Source organism: Halichoerus grypus, chromosome 6, assembly GCF_964656455.1.
Source record: "Halichoerus grypus chromosome 6, mHalGry1.hap1.1, whole genome shotgun sequence".
Taxonomy (NCBI): Eukaryota; Metazoa; Chordata; class Mammalia; order Carnivora; family Phocidae; genus Halichoerus; species Halichoerus grypus.
Window position 1 is genome coordinate 47,285,756 of NC_135717.1, and position 16,817 is coordinate 47,302,572.

At 48.3% G+C, this 16,817-nt stretch overlaps 1 protein-coding gene across 6 annotated transcripts in view; it reads right to left on the reverse strand.

The window, feature by feature from the left end:
* Positions 1–16,817, reverse strand: part of SFMBT2 (Scm like with four mbt domains 2) — a 227,876-nt gene that overhangs the window by 191,736 nt on the left and 19,323 nt on the right. For 4 of the 6 annotated variants that reach the window (XR_013448983.1, XM_078075123.1, XM_078075121.1 and 1 more), the window contains exons 2-4: positions 13,459–13,610; positions 5,841–5,935; positions 3,903–4,143 (exon numbers count right to left, since the gene is read on the reverse strand). Coding sequence is in view for 4 of the 6 variants with exons in the window: in XM_078075123.1 (XP_077931249.1) it covers positions 3,903–4,143; positions 5,841–5,935; positions 13,459–13,558 (436 nt within the window). In the remaining 2 variants the exon portion in view is untranslated. Of the gene's footprint in view, positions 1–3,902; positions 4,144–5,840; positions 5,936–13,458; positions 13,611–16,817 lie in introns of those variants that run through there. The other 2 variants (XM_078075125.1, XM_078075126.1) reach the window with 2 other exon arrangements.

The following is a 16,817-nucleotide window of genomic DNA, read 5'->3' on the forward strand; positions in this document are numbered from 1 at the left end:
AACAGCCTATATGGGCACAGGTGGGAGCTCCACTTGTGGGGACAGCATAAGATACAGAGAAGCTGAATCACGGTGTTAATACACCTGAGACTAATGTAACTTGTGTGTCAATGACACTTCAATAAAAAGAAAAAGAAAAACTGAAAAGCAGCTCTGAAGAGACATTTTTCCAAAGAGCACATCCGGGTACTTCTCCGCATCACTGATCATCATGAAAATGCAAATCAAAACCACCAGGAGGTATCACCTCACACCTGTGGAATGGCTATCCTCAGACAGACAAGGGGTAACACGCTGGCGACGATGAGGAGAATGGGGAACCCTCACGCTCTGTTGGTGGGAATGCCAACTGGTACAGCCTCTCTGAAAAATAGTACAGAGGTTCCTCAAAAAAATTAAAAATAGAACTACCCTATGATCCAGGAATTCTGTGACTGGGTATCTACCCAAAGGAAAACACTATGTCACAGAGATAGCTGCACCCCCATGTTCCCAGTGGCATTATTTACAACGTCCAAGACACGGGAACAACCTAAATGTTCACTGTATGTACAGACAACGGAATATTCTTCAGCCATAAGAAAACGAGGAGAGCCTTCCATTTGCAACAACACAGACGGCCCCCGAGGCATTATGTTAAGTGAAATAAGTCAGACAGACAAAGACAAACACTGTACCATCTAATTCTATGTGGACTCAAAAGAAAAAAAAAAAAAAAAACAAAGACACAAAACCCCTCATACTAAAGGAGATTCGGTCACTAGAGGCCGTGCATGGGGGGGTAAGGGAACTGGATGAAGCAGGCCGAGAGGGACAAATGTCCAGTTATGATCGTACAGGGGACGAAAGGCACAGCGTGAGGACTCCAGCTAACATTGCTGTGCGGTATATTTGGACATTTTAAGACAATAAATCCTGAGAGCGCTCATCACAAGGAAAAAACATATTTTCTTTTGGTTCCTTTTTGTATCTCTGTGAGAGGACAGGTGTTCACCAAACTCACACACTACTGTAGCTTCATTCTATCTCAATAAAATTGAAAGGAAAAAAAGGGAAATCCTGGGACACGCTGCACACGGATGAACCTCGAGGGCACGATGCTGAGGGAAAGTAAGCCAGTCGCAAAAGCACACACAGTGCACGACTCCAGGTAGGTGAGGAATCGGAAGCGATCAAACCCAGAGAAGCGGGTGGTGCAATGGTGGCTTCCAGGGGAGGGGAACTGGGGGACTGCTGCTCAGCGGGTACAAAGCTTCAGTTATGCAAGACATGAAAGTTCTAGGGATGGGCTGACACTGTGCTTACAGTTCACAAGTTTCCACGCACTTAAAACTCTGTAAAGAGGGTTAAAAAAAGAGAAATATAAAAGTGCCACTTTCGACAGACCTACAGTGCAGGCCGGGCCTGGGACACGTTGAGGAGAGCTCTACCCAGCTCGGCCCACTATGTGTGCACGCAGAACTGGGACGGGACACAGAAACAAAGGGCCGGCCAGTCACGGCCCACAAGTGCCCCTCCCTCTGCAGAGAGACCAGAAACAAGGCTCACACTCGTAGCTCCAAAGATACAACCAGCCCTGACTCAAAGGCCAGGCAGAAAGGCACTACCCGTGGACATAACAACAGGGATTCCTCTCCTAAGGGCATCTATGTAATAAGCAGAGATAATAACCTCCTTCCAGAGCATTCACTCCGTCAGTGAGCACTTACTGAGAACTCGCCAGGGCAGGTGTTAGCGCTGGGCTACACAAGTGAGCAATTTCCCACTGTGGAGCCCGCCGTTTGGGGTAAAACCACAGAACAGGGACTACGGCTGCACCCTGCACCCACCCACGGCCGAATGCAGAAGCACAGTGTGGTGTAGACACCTGGCGGAATAGTACGCAGCCAGGAAAAGTCATGAAGTCCTGACCCACGAGCTGAACAACAGGGAGGAGCCTCCAGGACACGATGCAAAGTTCAAGAAGCCAAATGGAAGTGGCCTCACGTTCTGCGATTCTGTGTGTCTCCATAAACGAGGCCGCAGAAACAAAGCAGACCAGCAGTCGCCAGCACCTAGGGACTGGGAGAACGGAGTGGTGGTCAATGGGCACGGGGTTCCCTTACGGGGTGATGACAACGCTCTGGAATTAAGACAATGACAACAGTTGTGCAGCCTTGTGACTATGCCAAAAATCACTGAAGGGCACACTTCCAAGGGATGAATTTTACAGTATGTGTATCGTCACTCAATTTGTTTTCAAGTATCAATAAGGGGGGGCGAGGGGCAAAGCTGCAGATGTGATCAACTCCAAGGGCACCAGCGCCTTTGTGAGCAAAGATGGGGTCTGACCTTGGTTGCCTGTGAGCTCACAGCTGGAGGAGGCGGGGGGTGGGGGGGGGCGGGAGGAGGGCCTGCGCATGGGGGAGCATGGGGGACCCAAAGCAGGACAGAAGGGCCCGTCTCTCTTTCTTCTGGGGCACTCAGGGGCCACGATGTCAGCTGAGGCCCAGGCAACGTATTCTGTCCTTATAAACGTCACAGAAATACAACTCAAGCTCCATGGTCATGGGTCTATAGGGCCATGACCGCCTCTCAGCCGGCTCTCAATTATGCAGGACACAGGGTAGTAGAAAGGCACAGACCATTCCCACCAATCAGAAGAATATATAAGAACTTCAGAAAGAAGACAAAATCCAAAAGTTCCGGGCGAAAGCAACTGCCAATATGGTGGACAAAAAGGACCTCGGAATTCAGCTCTGAAACATTACCTGTCAGGTGGAAATAAAGATATCAAGTCAAAATTAAAACAGGCAGACAGGTACTATGAAGACATGACACAGGCTTGAGCATCAGCATCCGAAGTCTTCAAGCATCACCGCTGCCATCACCGCAGAATCGAACACTGAAAACAGGGTGTGAAGATTCAAATATTTGGAAACGCGGCTTTTCTCACTTACGGGATCAGACGAGCTCCTTCTGGGTTTCTCCAAGTCCGTGCCACTGCAGTTCGAGCCCCATGACTCCCTGGTTCGGAGACTGTCTTGTGTGGCACCCCGGCCTTCCCACTAGAGGCCAGCAGGAGCACCCTCCCTGTTGTAACCCAAAATGCTCCCAGACATGGCTGAATGTCCCCTGGGGGGTATGGTCACTGTAGGGAACCACTGTTTTCCAGCGACTAAATGGATCTTATCTCTACAAGCTCTGACGATTCCCTCGAGAGTAATGTCACTTCTCCACATCTGTTCAGTTTTCTACACGCTTCCCACCCTGACAGTCTCCCCACAAGAAGACAGATGAAAACTTATCAGAGAAGCCTGTTTCAGGTGCTCTATGTGACTATTCAAAATGCCCAGTCTCGGGGCGCCTGGGTGGCTCAGCTGGTTAAGTGGCCGACTCTTGGGTTTCGACTCAGGTCATGATCTTGCAGTCGTGAGATCGAGCCCAGTGTCAGACTCTGTGCTCGGTACAGAGTCTGCTTCAGATTCTCTCTCCCTCTCCCTCCAGCTCATTTTCTCTCTCTCTCTCTCTAATAAATAAATAAATTAAAAAATGCCCAGTCTCTAAAGCAGAAGAAAAGCAACATCATCCATCTCCAAAGGGAACACAAGACTTCAATCATGGGCATCCATCCCTCAGCCCTGCTCTCCTACCCTCCACACACCCATCTGAGGACTAGACTCCAAAGCCTGAGTCTCCAGAAGGCCCCGGTGGGCTCAGTGGACAAGTAAAAATGCACCCAGGTCCCCCCAACTCTGGAGCCCTCCCTCCCGACACTGAAACTCAAGAAGCAACCTGCAAAGCACCAGACCTCCCAATAAATCGGTTTTCAAGGCTCTACGAGCATCCTGAACGCTGATCGCGTGTGAGTGGAGAGACTTCGGGATGTGGGCCACCCGGCCGTCGGGATGTGGGGAGCTTACCGTCCGGGGGCATCAAGGCCTTGTTGTTCTGCGTGCACCACCCCACGGGGTGGAGATCCGCGATCACCACGTCACACCAGAAGTCGGCCCGGCGGTCCTCACCGTAACCACAGTAACGTAGCAACAGCAGCTGCCCACAGGTGGTGATGACCGTGGCCACCCAGTATGTGTCTGGGTTGTTCTTATTGGCCACTTCCAACTTCATCCCCGGCTGGAAATTGCTCTGAAGGCTGATTTCAACCTTCAGGAAAGAGAAACACGGGGACAACGTGATTATATCGGACACACCCAGAAGAGGACGGGAACTACTAAACACACAGCACTTAAAAATAACATTCCCCTCGCCCTAGAACAGCACTAAGAGAAATACCACGCGAGCCACCCACCAGATGTTGTGTTTACTAATAGCCACGCACAAAATTAGAAAGATACAACAGATGAAATTCATTTTAGTCATGTATTTTATCTAACCCAATATATCCCAAATATTGTTATTTCAAGATGTAATCAACATGAAAGACACGGAGTTGGTTTACATTGTTCTTTTCCAAGGAAGCCTGCAAAATCCAGCCAGCCTTCTACATTCACACCACCTGTCCGTTCGGACAGCACGCTTCTGAAATGCTCAGTAGCTCCATGTGGCTAGCGGCCACTTCGAGAATAGCACAGCCTTGGAGAACGCGTTTCTTTTTCTTTATTTTTAATTAAGGGTTATAGTCTATTAATGTTTGCAGCCTGGTGAGCCACAACATTCAAAAGCTCACACATCTGACGTCCTCGAGGAGCACCTGCTTAAGAGATGTTGGGATTGTACGTGGCTCGTCCAGGGGTCCATGCTACTCTTCCTCTAAACCTGGCACATGGGCCTGGGCAAACTGTGGGTCCGGAAGGAAACCACACTGTGGTTGAAAGGGAAGTGGGAGACATGACTGGATCTAAGAGAACAGGGTGGCTCCACATGGAGAAATACTGATAACTTCCTGGTACAGAAAGGAAGGAAAAATCTGTGGATCAGTATCTCTTTCCTAAACCCCCTCAAGGGATCTAGCCAAGTCATCCCAGCATCTTAAGAGGCAAAAGAGCCAAAAGCAAGAATAGGCTAGAAAACGGCCCCAGTTTGTTTACCAGACTTGGGCTAAATCTTTGCTTTGGATAGCCCAGTGGGGGAAAAGAAAAAATTGTTTCTCAGAATTAAACTTTCATTTCCAGTAAAGCTATAATAATGCCTCAGAACTTGGGTCCTGAAAATTTAGTCTTTCCCTTGCTAATGATATATTACCAAAATCTCATACATAAGCAAAAGTCTGATAAATCCTCCATCTTTTATTTCCCGGGACTTGCCCTTCGCAGGGCACACTATGTGCATTGTTCAAAGAAATATTACTGATGAAAATGATTTTCTGGTTTGATCCAAATGTGTCCTGAATATTTACAGTCATTTCCTCTAATTTCACTCATCTGCCCACAGATGGTTGTAAGACTTTTAGGTGTCCTTTTGAAATACAAATATCCATTCAAAATAAAAAATATACAGCCATTACCCGTCTTAGATGATATTGCTCATCACATGTATTGACCTCATTTGCTGGCTTTTTTATTCCCAACAATCCTACCTGTCTCAGGCTGTGTGCCCTTTGCAGGGCCATGTCTGTCTACCTTGGCTCCATAAGTGCAGAGTAAGGGTAAGGTGCACACTGTTCTTCACACGCTGAGACCCACCCTGAGCCCAGCCCCCATTACCAGAAGACATCAAGTATGAGGACGAGGCCCATCTTTCCTGCAGCTGTCTGTGGAAAGCAAATGGACGTCCCCCTCACCTCTGGATTTCTAAGAAATCCTGCCTCAATTTCCCTTTTCTTCCCAAAGATTCGGCATCTTCCTGCAGACGCCCCTCTCCCTCTCCAAATGCAGACCAGAAAGACGAGGGGTGTTACGTACATGCTTGAAGGACGTGTGAGGAGCTGCGCTGGTACCTGTTTCTTCCAGATACTCTCCCCAGTTAAAGCCAATTTCCTCCAGGCTTGAGCCTTCTTCTGTCAAAAGACAAGGGAAAAAAGAAGACTATCAACACCAGAGTGAAGAATGGAAAGGCACGGGCCTTCCATGAAGAGCGGCAAATCCTTAATGCAAGAGACAATGGAATTCAACCGTGCAGGAGGACCCTGTTGAGGATGCTGCTGAGGGGCGCCCGGGTGGCTCAGTCGGTTAAGCGTCTGCCTTCGGCTCAGGTCATGATCTCAGGGTCCTGGGATCGAGCCCCGTGTTGGGCTCCCTGCTCAGTGGGGAGCCTGCTTCTCCCTCTCCCTCTGCTGCTCCCCCTGCTTGTGCTCTCTCGCTCTCTCTCAAATAAATAGATAAAAACCTTGAAGAAAAGAAAAAAAGGATGCTGCAGATACTGTCGGCTTTGGCGTGCCGGCTGTGGGGTGCTGACTAAGGAAAGGGAACACTGAAGAAATCCCGCCTGAACTACGCTGGCAAAATCAAGGGCAAAATTAGGCGCTCTCAGGCAAATGAAATGAGATCTGTTTCGGGGCATATCTGCCGCCTGCTAGAGTACTTGTTTGGAATCAGCCGCTGTCACGGGGGCCACTCCCTTCTCCGGGGAGGTTGGAGGACCGGGTAAAGGAAACCATCGGGCACTGAGGAGGTACCTTGACGTGTAGACAGCGTGAGCACCTTTGACCACGTGTTTACTTCCGACGGCTAGAGATTATAAAGTAACAGCACAGGTTGTTAGGGTCATAAGGGACTTCAGGAAGCATTGACTCTGATGTTATTCCAAGGAAAAAACTATTGGGAGGTCCAGAAGGACTGCTCAAGTATGTGAGGTCACCTAGCAACTTAGTGACAGAAACCAACCAGCAATTCTCAAACCGATCAAGCAATTCTCAAAACATTTAAGATTGTGCGGAAGATACAATCTGTGGAGTCAAAAAGAACCAAATAACTCATTTTAAAGCACGGACAACAATATTATATCACAGTTTCCAATGGAAAGAACTCACAAGCTGTAAACACTATTTCAGCGTATCTGCAAGGCTATCATATCATAAAAAAAGAACATAGAGCAGTAGGGGTTAGGGGTTATCCACACACGTGGATAAGTAAAATCTTCAAAGGTTAGCTTCTCTTTCCTTGCAATAATGCTCAACGGATGTTCAACCTGTGTATCTTCTATAAGCAAGAGCCTGTTTCACAGGCCAAAAATAAATACTGCTCTCGGTCATGTCATTAATGGAGAAGTGGTATATCCTGGCAGGTGATCCAGGAGAACCAGCAACAGGAGGCTCTAGGAAAGAAAGCCTCGTTCTTGCAGGCTATCACAACCTTTTTTGTACCAAAGGTTTCTTCAATTGTAAGTGGGAAAAGTAATTTTCCTGCAATGCTCTGTATAGTCTCAGAAATGGGCAGAAGATCATTTTTGTAAAGCCAGAAGATGCTAGATTAAAAGCAGTTACCTTAAATTTTGTCTTCTAAATCAAAGTTGCTTGGAACTAGCCTCCTCAACTTTGACCCCCGTAAGCTGGTTTGTAATTAAATGTGCAAGAAAAAGAAAAGCTCCCTGAAGAGAAAATCTTTCCCTTGTTTTTCTCCCAACATTCCACTTTACCCAGGGATTTAGGTCCTTTCACTGGAAACAGGCTCCCTGAAAAAAAATCAGCAGATCCCACAGCGGCCAGCTAACAAGATATACTGCTGAGACACGGTGAGGCAAACCCGCAGGAAAGCAGTCACGTTCTGGAAAACCCCTCCAGGTGTCGCCCGACGACTCTACCCACAACTCTTTTCCCCAAAAGGCTGCAGGCATCGATTACCAGGTTTGCTTTCTGATGCACTAGCCAGAAGCATGCCTGCGCACGTCTCACTTGCTCGGGGCGCCTGGCGCCAAGGAAGTCTGTAATTTCTCTACACCCTACCTGTCCGGCTCCCGCAGAGCCCACGCCACCTGCAGGCCTGCCCGCCCCAGCCAGGGTCACGCACTTCCAGCCCCACAGAGCCACCACGGGGTCGTGGCAAGAGCTCCACGAGCTCTCTGCTAACTGCTTTAAGTGCATCACCCCGTTTCCTCCTTCCAAGAACCCTGACACATGGTGACTACCATCCCCATTGCACAGAAGAGATGACGGGAGCCCAGAGAGGCTGGGGGGGGTGGGCACAGTCACCAGGACCACGCAACTGTCCAGCCACAGAAGCAGGATCCGACTCGGGCTGTCGGGTTTCAAGCTAGAACTCTCCCGAGACACCTTTCCATGTCTCCCTTCTGCCTGCACCACGCGTAGGGCATATGCACTCCACCACCACCACCCGAGGCAGGCTCCAGGACCAGCTTGTCTGTCTTCTGTGCTGGTGAGCATGAGAGCATTCGAGAGCCAAGCCCGGCAGCGGGAAGACGCAGGAGATGGGGGAAGGCAGGAGGCAGTAGCCAAGCTCAGAGAGAACAGTGTGTACAGAGAGCCCCTGGAGGCTTCGGCAGGAGGACACAACCAGGGGGACGACAATGCCATGAAACTCAGTCCTGGGCCTTCGGAGGCAGAAGGTCCTGGGAGAGCCCCTGGGTGAATTACCAGCTCCTGGAAAATGGAAGGGCTCTCTTAGGGAGTGCTGGCTTCCCTGGCATCAGAAACACCTGCGTGGAGACAGAACGAGGAGGAAGTCCTGCAGCAGCCAGTGCGTGGGGCTAGAAAGCTTGGATGAGCTTCAGCACCACGCCTGGAAGGACCGGTGACGCCATCGCTTGGTATCGTCCGGGAGGGTGAGACCGTGGCTTAAATTTCTCAGCTTCAGCTTCGAGACCGCTCGCTAAGGTTCTTCACTCTTCATACAATTCCAATCGAGGCTACTAGCATTCTACCCAAAACTTGGTTCCCACTGAATTTTAATTCATTACAAAGCATGTTTCTCTTCCTGCAATAAACAGGCTGTAGATGGTTTTCAGGCGTCACTCAGGTGTTCGTTCAAGTCACCAAGAGACGGAAAGGTCCCCCAGTGACTCCCCAGCGAGTTCCTAAGAACACTGCTACAGAGAGTGCTGTTCACGCTCCACGGTCCACAGAAAATACTTAAAAGTCAAACCTGGAATGGGATTTTAAAAATTAAAGCTCGTGTGCCCAGCACCAGTAGTTTTAAACAATAAAATCATACACAAAATTTAAGGTCCCCTACAATTAGGCCTCTCCTGACCTGTAACTCATAGTACTTCCTCCAGGCACACACATTCCCCAAACAGCCCGTTCTCTAAAGACGTTTCAATGAGCAATAGATAAACACACACACTGTTTATGAGTGGAGGCCTCATAAACCCAGAGCAAATATTTACAGCTGATTCATAAACCTCTTAAACCCATAAACATTTTATCAGGGAAACTCTGACAATCTCCCGCCTCTGCCAAGGCACCAGTCGGAAGCGTTTTTCCCCATGACGTCATGAAAACCGACCATGAAACGCGACCAAGAAAATTCCACATTCTAAGAGAAAACAGGCCCACTATTAGTGGCCACTCAGTTGTAGAAAACAGAAGTCTATTTATGTGACCAGCACATTTCCTGATAGAAAAAGAACACTAAAAGTGGAGGTGTGTACGCTTACGCACCTTATACATGGTAGTGTAAAGCAGAGTAAACACACGGCTCACACACCTTTTTTTTTTTTAAGTAATCAAATCTTGGGTTTTGGTTTTACAGTCTGAAATTGGCTAACTTTGGGAGGCTGAATGCTAACGTCCGTGACCACTTGCCAAGAAAAGAACGGAGAGTCTGCAGGTTTGGAGCCGATGAAATCTCATACAACACTTTCTCATGTGCTAGATATTCCTCATACGCTCAGGAAGAGAAAGCAAGGCACTAAATTTTCGCGATTTTCACTGCTGATAGTCCGTTCATACAATCACAAGGCTTAAAAAGTACTTCCATTGAGTGCATTAAACAGACCCACAGCACGAACGACACTCAGAAAGGGCTGGCCAAGGCCACGCGAGGGCTGAGTTCACGGCTGCAGGACGTCCCCCAGGGAAGGAGGGACAGTCATCTGCACTCAGAGGACCCAGATGGCCAGAGAGATTTTCCAGAAAAAAGAAAACACATAAAAATCACCCAATCACCCAGCCGGGGGTGCGGGGGGGGGGAGCAATTAGTATTCTAAAGAGAAGTGTTTTTGGTCTTTTGTTTGGTTTTGTTTTTAACAGAGAACGCTAAAGTTCCTGGCACCAAGAACAAGAAATCTGAATTTTTCTAACAAGAATGTTGACTCCTTTCCTTCCAGAATAAAAAAGCCTGTGGGACTCCAGTTAATGTATTCCTAACACCAAAAAAAAAAATAATAATAATTCTCTTTACTCAGAGGCCCGCCCAGTCTAAATGTGCAACACCACTTTATCTACAGACTTCATCGGGAAATTACATTTAGCCAGCCTAGAAAAATAATGTCAAGGACTCTATTTATCACCATGTCAGCATATTGTTTCGCTTGCTTTTATAACAGCAACTGGAGAAGCCTAGAATTCCAGAAAGCCAATTTGGGTCCACGGCCTTCTCTGCGTGCCCAGTGACAACACTGTCCATCCTGTCCACTGGGGAGGCCTTCCGTTCATCCGTCTGCGCTCATCCGGGCAACGTCCTCCGCGCTCCTGGGAGGAAGAGTCATTTCATGTGGTGCCTATTTCCTTTACAGGACTGAGGTGCCAGTCAAACTAGGATTTGAGCTTTTCTTAGGAAAAGAGGCAAAACAGAAAATAAAAAAGCTGTTAATGGGAGTCGGAGCTCACTGCTGTATGGTGAAGTTTTCACGTCAGAGGGATGGATCGTCCGCGCCACGGAAGCGCAGTGGTTCGGGGTAGGGCATGGGAACACAAGTCAAAGCAGCGGAGTTGGGGGGGCAACCACGGAAGGCGCTGGCCCTGTCACCTGGGCCGAGAAGAGCTAGAGGCACCCACGCGTAGTCACCTGCTGGGGAGCAACGGGCCTGCGTCCCAGCACACGTGGGGAGGGGCAAGCAGACATGTGGAGGAAAGGACAAGAAAGCAGCTGGGCTGTGCCTGCGTCCCAGAAAGCGCGTGTGTGCGCGTGGAGGGGGCGTGCTCGCGTGCACGTGGGTGACTTCGCCCTGCACGGAAGGGCAGGTATGACCCAGTGTGCAGAGCACCTGCTTCCGAGCCTCTGGACGCCTGGAATGAAATCCTGGCTCCAACACAAGAGCCAAGTGACTTCGCCATGTCGTCCAGTTTCCTCCTCTTTACCATGTGGATAATAAAAGCAGCGCTTTCATGGGGTTGTGGAAGGGTAAACTGAGTCAACACACATAAAAGTCCTTAGAGAGTGCCTGCCATACCATTCGAACTCAGGATCATGTACCTCCCTGTCCTCTGTCAACGGAGAACCAGCTGAGCCTGCCCTCCCCCTGCTCTTCTGGGAAGCGAGTCTCATCCAAAACGCTCGCGGCCAAACAGCCCATGGCGGCCCCAAGCATATCACAGTGGGCCCCACAACCAGACACCCCCCCCACCGACACCAGAACAGGAACTGTTTTCTGTATTACCAGCTTGAAGGGGAAAATAAGCTTCTTGACGACTCGTACTTGAGTCCGTTGTAACAGACTCAATGTTCGAGAAACACTGAGTTTCTCGAAGTCGGCCTCTGCTCTCTACAGAGGTTTAAGATCCTGCCTTAAATTTATTCCTCCTTTAGGAGTCGCTCTTCGGGGCACCACCTACAAGTCTCCTCCATGAAGAGGTGCTTATGGAAATTCCAAGGGGAAAGGACAGATCAGCCACGTAAGAGGGAAAAAACCTCCAGGGCCCATGTCTGTACATGTTAAGATCATTTGGAGCTCTTCAGAACTACCATTTCTAGTTAAGATCTTCAGGTCTTGTATGATTCAGGTCGCCCATCGTGCACGAGCAAGGAAGCCTCCATGAAGTGTGTGCACATGACTGGCCGTCAGCACAAGCCCAGCCTGGCTGGTGACAGAACAAATCCCCTACTTCCCTATTCATGGAATCACCCGAGAGGAAATGCAGCACAAATAATTCTCCCAACACCATATTATTACCAACGGGCTTCAAAATCTACTTAAGCTAGACAGATATATTGCAGCTGCAAGAAAATGAAAAGTCAACACACGTTTCGTTTTTAAAACCGTTTCGAAAACACACCTTTGAAAATGAGGCAGTCACAGACACGGGATGTGCATTCGGCGAAGGCCTGTGAAAGCCCAGGGAACCAAAACTGGAAACGTAATTTCATGCAGCAAACGTAGACAGACTTTTTTAAAAAAAAAGTGTATTTGTACTTAAATGAGAGTAGAATTAGGGTGAACCTTCCGCCTATGGGACCCAGTTTCCTCAGAAGAGAATTTCCATACTTCCACTGGGGGACAATGACTCAGCTCTGCTTCTAGAAGTTTCCTCACTCCAGCTTATGTACAGAAAAATCCCAAGGGGGCGGGTGGGGAAACTGGGCTGATTCTGAAGCCGACACTAATGTTTTTCCACATATTTAGGCAATAACTTCAGGGGTTTCCAGATTTTTTGCAGATAAAGATATAAATTTGAGTTAATGCAGTAAATCCAATGAAATCGAGCCATCTGTAATTTTGCCATTGACAGCACTCATCAGAATATGAAGACAACCATCGTGACTTCTCTGGATAAGGGTCAAATCTCTCACTGAATTAAGGATCAACATTTTGTACATGAATTCACCAGAGCAAACGTTCATGATCCAGACAGCTAAGCTGTCCTGATTTAATTTGCTGGTATGCAAATAGAGCAACCCTTTAAAAGAAGGAAAAAAAAAAAGTGTCTTTTTAAAACGGACTCTTGTGTAAGCATTTAGAAAAAGAGACACATAAAAATTCATCGATGAAATATTAAAATTCAGTCAAAGACTGGTTAGGTGTTAGGTTCCTTGAAGGGAGGAACAACTATACCACGGATTCACATGACCTAAATTTCTTTCCCATTAGGCACTTCTCTGAAAGCCGTGCTCAAGGTTTCGGAGAGGAGAGGGGTGCCGGCATCAGTGCCTAGGCAGAGCCCGCTGTCCTGTCCCTCTGGGCACGAGGGACACAAGCTGACGTTCCCACCTCCCCTGCAGTGGTGCCAACACGAGACGGGTCCTGGTCCAGAGGTTCTGAGCAAAACTAACAGCTGTGTGTTCGGAGCCAGAGCATGTCACACTGTTGATTCACGACCCTCGAGCTCTGCTTACCCCGTAACAAAAAATCGGTGTGGCATGAATCCGCAGAAAGCGCACCAGCTCTTTCTAGAGCTAGCATGAATGATATATAAACATTTACTGTGTTAACCACTGAGATTCTGAAGTGATCTGTCACCTCACTGCAACCTACCCCTCTCCATCTAGTATTGGAAATACTACATTTTGAGCCAAACTTTGTGTAACTTTCAAGCTGCTCTATGCTTATAAATATGACAGCAAATCCTAGGAACAGGCAGTGTGAGAGATCTCGAGATGTCTGCCCCATTGTTTCCTGAACATTTTCGGGAAGATATCGGTCACTAAATCAAAACGTCAGAGAGAGATCCAGAAAACAAAGTCCCACCTGAATCGAGACCTCCATTACCGCTCGCTGAGCTTTGCTGTTTTTCCAAGGGTGAGGAGGAAGGGTCCTGCATGCTGGAAGCTGACAAGCTGTTCTCCATGCCTAGTGAGTAAGGATCCTCTTCTCTTAATGCATCCTGCAGCAAGAATTACCTAAGAGCAACCAACAAAGAAAAAAAAAAAAAAATCAGAGCACCTTGATTATATTCCTTTGTTTTTAAAGTCCCCCCCAAAATAACAGCATCCTATCAGAGCTGCTACCAGGTCACTATAACACGGAGGATGCCACGTAATGCTGATAACAGAAAATACCCACACACGGGTGAGACATCTCGCGTGTCCCAAGCAATGCGCGACTGGACCCAGTTAAAGTACCGACGTTTGCCAATGTGCTTTCTGACCAATTAGATTTTTCCTATAATAACATGGCTATTCTTCACTTGCATTCTGATACGACAGGTGGACAAACAGGTAAAATGACAGGCGCTTCTCACAGAACCTACAATTTGGTTCATTTACATTACAGCCCATGAAACAGCCAGGCACGCGCCCCCCCAAGGGTCGCCACTCCTAAGGGTCGGCCGCTGACCCCTCTGGTGGTTAGACAGACACAGCCATGCGGGGCTTTTAAATCTTTCACTCATTCAACATCTACTTTTATTGCACACGTAGATGAAAGATTAAATCAGCAAAAGGGCAAGGATGCATGAAGAAAACCATAGTGCCTCTACACCTATAAATAGAATATTTTGTCACTCACATACAGTAAAATACCTTTTAAGAATACCACCCCCTTAAAACCACTAGCCACATGCACTCGTGCGTGTGCAAGCGCGCACGCACACACACACTCTCTCACGTGCACACACCTCTTTTGGTGTTATTCAGTTTGCTTTCCTGGAAAATTATTTTGAGGGGGGGTCAAAATTAAAGGTTCATAAGAGGGTGTTAGTCATCGGTGCAATGGCAGGAAGAAGACAGAAAACTCTACCAGGAGGAGATGGGCAAGGTACCAGGTACACAGCATGCGAACTTAACCCAGCACGTATTTATTAGCTACCTGTTTATATAAAATACTACGGCAGACGCTGTGGGGGCAGGGATACAAAGCCATTTCTCAATCAAAACACAAAGAAAGGAAATACCTATTTTAGAATAGGAACCATGGAAATGTCTAGACTGCTTCTTCCAGCAGCGACCTATGCATCTTGCTGGTACGAAGGTAAGTACACGAATAAGCAAATGAAATGACAAATTATCAGGCAAACATAACCAACCGGGAGATTATCTTTTACTCATCCCACAGTCTCTGAGCCCAGGTGCTTTTTCTATTTTCTGAAGCAAAGTGAGGCTGTGCGGTCTGAGGAGAAGTCAGGACGAGAGATACAATGCAAGGCAGGGCTGTCCCAAAAAATAGGAAAGCACTGGTTAAAAGGCTGAAATGGTTTCTTGGGTTTGTTTAAAAGCCACATCAAGGATCGGTAAATACCACATGCTCACCGGAGCGCTGCATGGGGCCGAGAAAGCAAGGCAAGCCAGTCCTAACCCCGCCCTCCAGCAACATCTAAGACCAACGGTGCAAGAAAACTGGGTGCGCACACGAACGACTTAAAGGTAAATAGAAACTCAGAGTGTTTTTCTTTTTTCTTTAAATGAAAGATTAAGTAAAGGAACCCGTGGAACAGATAGACGGGTTCCAAGACGCTTTAAAACAGAGGGCACTGGCAAACCCAGCACTTTGCACACTGAGGCTGACTAATTTTACCCCGGCGACATCAGTTTGCTAAAATAACGCACACGATGACAGGCAGAAATGTATTCTCCTAATAAGAACGCTCCTTTCCGAGTCCTATTATGACACAGACACTGGTATCTGTGGGGAGCCATGGTTCTGGAGATCTCCTCCCCACGGGGCTGCACGAAGCCGACCAGAGAGGAGAGGGACAGGCCGCCAGGGCTCCCTGCAAGTTCTCGTGCCCTAGACCTGGATGTTACAGCGGGTGGCGGTACTCACCAGTGTGTCTGCAGCGCCCCCAGCATCCAGGAGCAATGGCCGATGCCATCTGCAGAGAACTCGCTGGTTGATAAGCGAGTGTGGCCAGCCCACCAGAGACCCAACAGCCAACAAGCGCCGGGTGCGAGAACACGCACAGGGAGCACGCAGCGGACAACACACACCTGCCCGCAATGACGGAAGCGTGTGTGTGAGTTTGCGGATCACCCGATCACCCAGACGGGGACACCATGCCCACCAACAACAGGGGAAGACGTGGCACCCTCTGCAAAACACTGCCTCCCTCACGGATGTCCCCTGGAGTCTGTCGGGGACATTTCCAAGGATGGGGGGGGTGGTGCAGAAGGACAAGCAGCTGAACGACACAGGAGGGGGGACACTTGGAGCCAACAGAGTATCACAGGCAGCCCGGAACAGAGGGCATCCCCACTGGGGGCACGCGCTGACCCCTTACAAGCTGGTCAGCGACAGGGAACACTAGAGACACAGAGAGAAGCAGAGATCACCACGAGGTTGGGGGGGCAGGATCGGAGAACGTGCTAGCAGAACAGACTCAAGGCTGAACCCCAAGCAGAGGAGAATGGTTTGCCAAAGCAAGGACCCCAACTCTGCGGGCAGGAGTAGACACCGCAGGATTCACTGCAGGGAGTGCAATGATCTGATTGATCTGTTCCAGAAAAGTCGCTCCAGCCAGACAGACGGACAGACGGGGACACGACTGAAACAGGACCGTGTGGACGGAGGTCTGGGGAGAAAACAAGGAAACAAGTGCACGGCGTATTTCAAAAGTACAATCCACAGGACGTGGTGCAAACGACCCAGGAGTCCCTCCGATATTAACAAGGTGCAATCTCTTCACAGCTTGGAGGCAGTTTCCTAGAATAAATCCCTTTCCACAGCTCGCTCTCAGCAATGCATGGAACCTAGGCAGTGCCTCTGGAAATAAACATTACCGGAGAAATCACGTTAAATAGGGGAATGACAAACCCGTCCACAGAAATTTACTTCCGATGGACTTTGTGGGGGTAGCAAATCTCACTGGTGAAAACTGACCCAGAATCTCTGCAAAATGAAAACAGGATTTTGAAAAGCAAATCCTTTTCCTGCCTCCAACACCCTCACCCCCCAAAAAGGGCTATTTTTAAAAGGAAGCATATTTCATTTTGATTCTTAAAATATATATTAGTTTCAAGACCAAAGGTAAAACTTTCTATTAATGAAAGTACCTTTTTTTCTAAAGACATGAAAAGAAAGCTCACAAAGCTGGGTTTTTAAAGGGTAACTTCCTGTTTTTTACAATACACTTGTGATCCTATGTAAAGTTAATCCCACTCTAATTGGCTCCT